The sequence below is a fragment of the Anomalospiza imberbis genome, chromosome 22 (assembly GCF_031753505.1).
Source record: "Anomalospiza imberbis isolate Cuckoo-Finch-1a 21T00152 chromosome 22, ASM3175350v1, whole genome shotgun sequence".
Classification (NCBI taxonomy): domain Eukaryota; kingdom Metazoa; phylum Chordata; class Aves; order Passeriformes; family Viduidae; genus Anomalospiza; species Anomalospiza imberbis.
In genome coordinates, this window is record NC_089702.1 from 1,548,662 (window position 1) to 1,557,556 (window position 8,895).

Here is an 8,895-nt window from a genome sequence, read left to right on the forward strand (position 1 = left end):
GCAATTTTCTTCAGAACTGCCTCTGCTTTTGAGGTGTTTTTAACTCACCCAACTCAGCACAGAACTGGGAGTCAGTATTCGTGTCTGACAGAGTTATCTTAGACATCCCTCAAAGGTCGTGGCATCTCTGCAGGGTTTCAGCAGGGAGCAGGATGTGCCCTCCAGGCTCATCTCCTTTGTCTGAGGATGTGACTTGAGGATTTCAGCATTCCCAAGAGAAATCCTGCTGTCTGGGAGGGCACTGTGGGTCCCAGCAATGCTCTGGCACTTGAACCCTGTAGATGATAGTGAACCAAACACCTGGTGAGGACATGAGAAGCAAAGTCAGGAAGGGACAGAGCTATGGAAAACAATCTGTGTCTCTCACACTCAGGGATGGAACAGGATTGGGTCCTTGAAGGGCAACAAACCCACCCAAAGCCCCAGCATGAGCCAGGAGGTGCTCACACACAGAGGCAGCTCCAGGCCTGACTCTCCCTGGGGACTTTGCCACCAAACTCAGCTCCCAGACAGAGCCTGACAGTGTCCCCAGGGAGGCACCAGCCAGGGCTGTGGGTGCCAAGCCCAGGGCTGGTGCAGGCCAGGGGGAACACAGCCACCAAGACTCACCTGGCAGCACTGCTCCATGCCTTCCCCTCTGAATCACTAAAAATGTCCCAGTAGAACCCAACATGCTTCCCCCCCTGCCCTGTAAGCCCCCCGCCCCCAAGGAGCAATCCCTGCAGGGCCAGAGGTGCTGAAAGCTGAAGACTGCTGCTGTATCCTCTGCAGCCCATGCATCCTCTGCAGCAGGGTTGGTTCAGCTTGTTGGGAGGCAGAGCTGGCAGCAGGAAGGGCAGATTTCCAGCACAGCTCAGGGATTTGTGCAGGCAGGAATCCAGGACCCACCAACGAGCCCAGCTGGGAGCTGGCTGGAAAAGCACGCAGACACCTGGGCTGCTCCCCTGCGAGCAGCAAGGGGCGAGGCACCAGGCTCAGGCTGAAGTGACAGCCAGAGCCTCCCTCTGCCCAGGCAGCCGTGACAGCCCTGAGAATTCGGGCAAGGGCCTGGCTGGAACTGAACTGCACTGGCAGCTTTGCACGCAGAAAGCAGAGAGCACGTGAACAGAGGCCCTGGGGAGCAACATTCCCAGCTCCGTGCTGAGGGGGACAGCCCTGGCATGTTGGTCCTGGCACGGGTGTGCAGGTGTGTTTTCAGCCCCGTTTGCAGCAGCAGTGGGGGCGATCCCAGAGCCAGCAGCCCTCACCTGGAAGATGGCGTGGGAGCGGGAGGAGGAGGCGTTGGCCTTGCTGGGACGCTGTGCTCGGTTTTTATTGCCTTTGGCCAACAAGTCCAGGAGCTGCTCTGGTGACGTGGGCTGGGGGCCAACGGGCAGGGGCTGATCAGCACCTGGACACGGCAGCCGGGCACCCCGAGGCTGAGCAGCCCCGGGCAGTGGGGCCGAGGCAGCTGGTAGCTCTGCGGGCCCCTGGCAGCTCGAGGCCACGTCTGCTGCCAGCCCAGAGCCAGGAGGCACCTGGGACCTCCACACCCCGTGTTCCCAGGGTGCTCTCTGAGCACTGGTGCAGGCACAGAACAGTTTCAGGCTGTGTGTTTTGGGGTTGCTGTTGTGTCTCCCCATTCCCGCAGAGCTGCTGGAGGACACGGCTCCATTTCCAATGGTCTGGGTGCTCATGCACTCCTGGAGGGGAGGGTTGGTTCAGCTGGAGGGTGCAGAGGGGGAGAGAGATCCCCAGGCTGGGAGAGGCCTCAGAGACTCCCCCTGGGCTCTGCTCCCCACTCCCTCCCTGTGCCACCCCCTGCCAGCGCCCCCTCAGAGCCCCCCGTGAGCCTGAACCCCCTCCAGGCTCCCACAGCCTCCTCTAGAACACAACCTGACACCTCCTAAAACCACAGCTTCCCCAATTATTCTGCACCCCCTTTTGCCTCCCAAAGCTCCTCACACAGCTCCCCTTTGGGCTCCCATGGGACATGGGGAGCCGGGGTTCAGGAGCAGCTCCCAGCTGAGCTGGCCTGGAAAAGGCACTTGCTCTTGAGTTGGGCTCCATTGCGGCTTCCCCCCATCTCCATCATCCCAGGGTCCTGTGGGGGCCTCTGCACCCTCTTCTGAGCCGGGGGAGGTCTGGGCACCCTGCTCAGTGTCCCAGAGTGCAGGTGAGGGGTGGGGGAGCCACCTACCCTCCTGGGACCTGACACTGTATAGAGATGGGAAAAGGTTTTGTTCTGTGTTTCTCCTCTGCTCCAGCCCCATCACTGCCACCCGTGTGACACCCCCACCCTGGGACAGAGACCCCCAAGCACCCAACCCAGGGACCAGTGTTCCCGCCACCCCTGTGATCCCCTTTCCTGCCGTGCCAGGGCACATCTGGCTCTGTCACATCTGGCTCCCTGCAGCAGCTCCTCACAGCCGCCCTCGGTGGTGACCGCGTGTGGCAGGAGCGGGGCCGGGGCCGGGGCAGCCCCGGGCGCTGCTGTCCCACGGGGCCGGGGTCACCGGCTCCTCCCGGCTCCTTCCCTGCCCGGCAGCAGCTGATCTCGCCTTTGTCTCCTTGAGCCTGGAAGCTTCCAATTAAAACTGCCAGCCCGCTCCCAGTTCCTTTGTCTCATTAGGGGGGGCCAGGGAAGAGGAGGAGGAGAAGGAGGAGGGGGAGCCCAGCTCTGCCTCCCGCCGCTTCCCGTGCTTTGATCGCGCTGCGTGGGAGCCGGGAGAGACGATCCCTGGGGAGCAGCGGGTGCTCACACAGGACCCCAAAGCTCCGCAGCCCCCGCTCTGTCCCCCCTCCACCCCGCTGTGCACCAGGGAGGGAGGTGTCCTGTCACCGGAGCTGTCACACAGCACGTGTCTCCAGGGATGCCGCTGTTGTCTGGGGACACAAGAGTCACTGGGGGATGTGTAGGTGCCCCAAACCTGGAATTTCTGTGGGCACGATCCCTGGTGACACCAGCACAGGACAGCCGGGGGAACCCGGGGCTGGCTGGAGGCAGGGAGCTTCAGGGGTTAAAGAAGGATGTGGGAGCTGTCCCTGTCCCACCAGTCTCACCAGTATGGTCCCTGCTGGCTCTGGCTCTCCCAGGACTGCACCCACAGGGACGCAGCCGTCGCCACAGCTCTCCCCACTGGCCACTGTTGGTGGCCCAGTGCTGGTGGCCGTGCTCCAGCGGAATGTCCCCGTCCCACGGCAGGCAAGAGCCGTTCCCGGCCATCGGCTGCCATCTACTGCCAGCGGCGGGGCCAGTCCCTGTCCCTGTCCCTGTCCCTGTTCCCGTCCCTGTCTCTGCAGCAGAGTCCCAGGGACATCCCCGTCCCCAGCTTCACCCTGGCTGCCTCTCGGGGCACCCACCCTGATGCCACCACGTGTCGCTCGTGTCCCCATGTCCCCAGAACACTCCCGTCCCCTCCCTGGGCCGTGCCCAAGACCCCTCCATGCCGCAGTTCGTGGCCATTGCGCTGTGACTGGGAGGGTCGGGGCTGGCGCTGGCGCCGAGCCTGCCCCTGGATCCAGCCCCCCGCGCTTCCCGGCAGTGCCGTGCCCTGGCACAAAGGCTCCTCCCGGCTGTGCCACGGCTCCGGCTCCGCACAAAGCCCCTTTCAGCCGCTGCGGAAAGCCCCTGGCAGCCCCTGCCGTGTGCCACCAGGGGCAAAAGGCCCCCCAGACTCAGCGCATGTGTGGCCAGTGACGTGGCCATGCACACTCAGCTGTGAGGGATCAACACCTTCTCTCGGGGACCCTGGGCCATTCGGGACGGGGACCGGGGCTCCAGGGCCACCAGCCAGTGCTTCCACAGACCCGTCGGGATAGGAGGGATGTAGGAGGCTCCAGCCACCTAATTAAAAGCTGGTCTTCATTAGTAGCACCCCCAGTGCCCCATGGATCGCACCCAGCCTGGCACCAGCTCCCACCCACGGGGTGCCCGTGGCCACCGCTCTGTCCCCACCCTGGCGCGTTCCCCAGACCCTGCAGAGCCCGGAGTGGGGGCAGCGGTGGGCAGGGGCTGAGCCGCCGTGCCCAGGCTGAGTGCCAGGGCACAGCCACCCCGCCGGGCGCCACAGCCTGGCACCGTGCCGGCCTGCTGGCTCCTGGCCGGGGGCAGCGCCACGCAGCCGGCAGGACGGGGGCTCCAGGCTCCATAAAAACCCTCGGCCGGGCACATCGCGCCCATCCGCCCGGCATGGAGAGCCAGCGCCTGCCCTCCTACGGCCGCCGCTTCGGCCCCTCCGTGCCCGTGTACCGGGTGCTCCTCGGCAGCTCCCCGGGCCGGCTCCGGGCGCCCCGCAGCCCCCAGCTGAGCGCCCGCACGGGGCCCCGGCTGGGCTCGGGCAGGATGGACTTCTCGCTGGCCACGGCGCTCAACTCGGAGTTCAGGGAGACGCGCACCAACGAGAAGGTGGAGATGATGGAGCTCAACGACCGCTTCGCCAGCTACATCGAGAAGGTGCGGCTGCTGGAGCAGCAGAACAAGGTGCTGGTCCTGGAGCTGAACCAGGAGCAGGACCGGGAGCCCTCGCGCGCGGCCGACATCTACCAGGAGGAGCTGCGGGATCTTCGGCGCCGCGTGGAGCACTTGGCCACCACCAAGGCCCGGCTGGAGATGGAGAGGGACAACCTGGCCGAGGACCTCGGCAGCCTCCAGCAGAAGTAAGGCACTGTCCAGCTTGGGGTAGCCCTGGGGACCAGGGTGGTCCACTTGGGATGGGTGTCAGGGTGACTACCAGGACCGGGGTGGCCACTGGAACCAAAGTGGCAGCAGGGACCAGGACGGACACCAGGATGGTGATCAGGATCTTCCTGGTGATGGGAACCATGGTGGTGACAAGGACCAGGGTGATCCCTGGGACCAGAATGGAATCCAGGGTGTACCCAGGGGTCAGAGTGGCCCCTGAGACAGGAGAGGGGTAGCCCTGGGGACCAGGGACTGGTGTGCACCTGGATTGTGATGGGATATGGGCGACCCCTGGGAACAGTGTGGGATGGTATTGGGGTGTGTGGGGTGGGCACAAGAGCTGACCTGGGTTTGGAGGGGTGCTGGTGCTGTAGGGGGTCTGTCTGTGGGCTGAGAGTGACCAGCCATGGTGCTGGACGTGTCACTGTGCCTCTGCTCCGACACAGGCTGCAGGACGAGGTGACCCTGAGGCTGGAGGCTGAGAGCAACCTGGCTGCCTACAGGCAGGTGAGGGCAGGGGCCAGATCCCGGCTTGGCTTCCCTTGGGAATGGGCAGGGATGTAGCAGGGACAGGAAGGGATGGGCAGGAGCAGGAACTGAGGGACTGGTATGCATTACAGCGGGCTGGTAGGGAGCAGGGATGAATGGGAAGGACAGGGATGGACAGATACGGAACATGGATGGGCAGGAATGGCAGGAGCAAGCGGTGAGGGACTGGGAAATGCTATGATGGCTGGGGAGAGGCAGTGCTGCATGGGAGTGGGAGGGAATGGACATGACCAGGCAGCTCAGGACAGAGGAGATCCAGGTGGCCAGCAGGGACAGTCCCTCCTGTCCCCCCACGATGACAGGACGTGGACAATGCTGCCTTGGCTCGCCTGGACCTGGAGAGGCGCGTGGGGACCCTGCAGGACGAGATTGCCTTCCTCCACAAGGTCCACGAGGAGGTAACCCCGCTCTGGGCTTGGGGGTCTGGGGCTCAGGGGGCTGCCCTGACCCCCCTGTCCCCACAGGAGCTGCGGGAGCTGCAGGAGCAGCTGGCCCGGCAGCGGGTGCACGTCGAGGTGGACGCGAGCAAGCCGGACCTGACAGCCGCCCTGCGCCACATCCGCAGCCAGTACGAGGCCATGGCCGCCAGCAACGTCCAGGAGACCGAGGAGTGGTACAAGTCCAAGGTGCAGTGGGAGCTGGCTGCCCCACAGATGAATGTCCCCTGGCTGTCCTCTCCCGGGGTGTCACCATCTCGGGGCTGGGGGTGGTGGTGTGTGGGGATCGGGATCTCTGCTGTCCCCACTTAGGCCAGGGATGTTTCTCCTTGCCACACGTTCCTGGGGCCACGTCCCTGCTGTGGAGCAGAGCAGGGTTGTGTTCCCACACCGTGTGCCACCAGAACACATCCCTGCCCTGTGGTCCCATCCCATGGCACACGTCCCCTGTCCCAGTTCGCAGATCTGACGGACGCGGCCGCCCGGCACGCCGAGGCCTTGAGGGTGGCCAAGCAGGAGGCCAACGAGTACCGGCGCCAGCTGCAGGCCCTCACCTGCGACCTGGAGGCTCTGCGGGGCTCGGTAGGTGACAGCCGTGGGGTGCAAGAGCAGGGACACAGCCTCAGGGAGCTGCCAGCACCAGGGGTTCCCTGGTGGGACCACCACCCAAAGCCAGGGGAATGGCTGGTCCCCAAGGGTGGGAGATAGATGGATGTTGGGGAGAGCCCCCAGCTCCTGGAGAAGGTGGCCATGGAGGGAGTCACGGCCCCCCGTGGCCCCCCAGAATGAGTCCCTGGAGAGGCAGCTGCGGGAGCTGGAGGAGCGCTACACCCTGGAGACGGCCGGCTACCAGGACACGGTGGGGCGGCTGGAGGAGGACATCCGCAGCCTCAAGGAGGAGATGGCCCAGCACCTGCAGGACTACCAGGACCTGCTCAACGTCAAGCTGGCCCTCGACATTGAGATCGCCACGTACCGCAAGCTGTTGGAGGGCGAGGAGAGCAGGTGACAGCTCCATCCTGCCCCTCACCCCACCCCAGCCATGCCCCTAACCAAGCCCAAGTCCTCGTGGTCCCTCTGGGGTGTCCGGCTGGGTTGGGGACCATCCTCCAGCAGCAGGACCTTGTGCTCTTCCCAATGCTCCCATTGCCCCTGCAGGATCACCATCCCTGTGCAGAGCTTCTCCAACCTGCAGATCCGAGGTGAGGCAGTGCCCCACGCGTGGGAAGGGGGAGTGGGATGGTGGCACAAACAGGGGTGGCTTCTGGGGGCTCTGTGGCAGGAGAAGCCACCTTAGCCATCTCTGCCCCATTCAGAGGGATCAGGAGGTTTTTCTCTGAATCCCAGGGAACCTCTTGGGTGCTCCCAGGGCAGGGGGAGGAGTGTGCCATGGCCATATCCCCAAGGCCGAACATGTCCCCAAGGCCAGTGATGTCCCCAGCACTGATCACATCATCGTGTCCTCAATGACAACCACATCCCTAAGGCCAACTGTGTTCCTCAGTGACAACTGTGTCCCCAAGGACAACCCTGTCCCCAAGCTCAATCACATCCCAAAGCCACCCATGTTCCCATGGTCCACAACATCTCCAAGGCCAGAAATGTCCCCAGCTGTCCCCACAGCCCAACTGTGTCCCCAGGACACATCAGATCCCGCAGCCTGCCACATCCCCAAGGCCAACCATGTCCCTGAGGCCAGCCCTGTCCCTGAGGCTGGTTGTGTCCCCAGGGCTGCTGTCTCTCATGTTCAGGGGTTTCCAGCCCAATCCAATTTCTTTGGGCTTTTCCTCTTGAGTGTGGCTGGAAGGGCCATACCCCGGGCAGGGTGTCACTGCCTTGTCCTGCCCATGTCCCCCAGAAACCAGCCTGGACACCAAATCTGTGTCAGAAGCTCACGTGAAGAGGAGCATCGTGGTCAAAACTGTGGAGACCCGAGATGGAGAGGTGGGAAATCCTCATTTGTGTCACCCACACTCCATCCCCACATCCCCACAGGGTGTCCCCAAGGGACTTGCACATCCCTGAGCCCCACAGGCAGCCCAGGCGGGGAGCCAGCGATCCCTGAGGGTATGGCATGATCTGACTCTGGGTCGTGGTGGAGCTGAGGCTGGCAGCTCATAGAGAAAGCTGTCCTGTCCCTGTCCCTGTCCTTGTCCCCAAGCTCGCTCAGAGCCCGCGCAGGCTCGGCCGGTGGCAGAACCCGATCCCGGGCTGACGGTCCCTCTGCCTCCACCTCCAGGTGCTGAAGGAGTCCAAGCAGGAGCACAAGGAGGTGCCGTAGCGCGGGGGAGCCGCAGCAGCCGCAGCTCCGCAGGTCCCGCCCGACGCCGCGCGGGAGCCCCGGGCCGGGCGCGGGGCACGGGAGGGACCGGGGGCGCTTGGGGGAGCATCTCCCTCCCGTGCACCCCTCGCCTCTCCCGCGTGCCCCCGTGCCCAGGGTCCGGTGGCACCCCGTTGGGGGCTGGCAGCCAGCAGAGCACCGGGCAGCACCCGCGGGAGTCCGGCGGAGCCGGGCGGGGCCGCGCTCCCCGCCGGGATGCTGTCACATCCCCACGGCACGGGGTGCCGCGGGCTTGGGGGCCTTGCCTGCCTCATCCTGGCTCTCCAGGGAGAGAGTCTGTCCTGTTTCCATCTCCGTGCACCGTCAGACAACACGATGGTGCCAAGAGCATCTCCCTACATCCGCTCTCTGCTCTGGGAGGCCTCCCTGGATCTCCCCAGTGCACCCAGACCCTGAGACCCTCGGGTGGGGGGGATGCAGGGGCGAGGTACCGGCTGGAGAGGGACATTTCCCTGTCACCAGGCGCTGGGCGAGCTCAGCTGGGAGGCAGGGGCACGGGGACAGGAGAAAGGGGGGGATGGAGAGGCAGAGGTGGAGAAAGAGGATGATGGAGACGCAGGGGCAGGAGGAAGAGGAGAGTGGAGAAGCAGGATGCTCTTGGGATAGTGTCAAGAGGTGACAAAACGGGCATCAGGAGGGGTTCCTGAGGGTGCTGGGGTGTCTGGGGTGGGGTGTGAGGCTACACAGTGGCCTCAAGGGCTTCTCCTAGCACAGAGCCATGGGGCTGTCCTGATCCCACTGGGTGACTGCCACCAAGGTGTCCCCAACACAGGAAAAACAGGAAAAAGCAGACCTGAGGGGCTCATGGTGCGGGGTGACCCACGGCCCTATGGCAGGGGAATCTCATGCAGGTGAAAATGGAGAGGAGTGGGGTCCAGAGGAGGAGGAAGGTGTCGGGGCACCTG

General features: G+C 64.5%; 1 protein-coding gene across 2 annotated transcripts; it reads left to right on the forward strand.

Annotated features, from left to right (window-relative positions):
• Positions 1-4,138: 4,138 nt before the first annotated feature.
• On the forward strand, positions 4,139-8,126 carry GFAP (glial fibrillary acidic protein). 2 transcript variants are annotated; one of them, XM_068211784.1, is made up of 9 exons: positions 4,139-4,638; positions 5,110-5,170; positions 5,515-5,610; positions 5,677-5,838; positions 6,106-6,231; positions 6,434-6,654; positions 6,808-6,851; positions 7,508-7,593; positions 7,889-8,126. In XM_068211784.1, exons 1-9 carry the CDS (start codon positions 4,172-4,174, stop codon positions 7,928-7,930), a joined length of 1,305 nt encoding a protein of 434 aa, XP_068067885.1. In that variant the 5' UTR covers positions 4,139-4,171; the 3' UTR covers positions 7,931-8,126. The 2 variants fall into 2 exon arrangements, with proteins under 2 accessions (XP_068067885.1, XP_068067886.1); XM_068211785.1 differs by having other exon boundaries at positions 5,515-5,598.
• Positions 8,127-8,895: the final 769 nt, after the last annotated feature.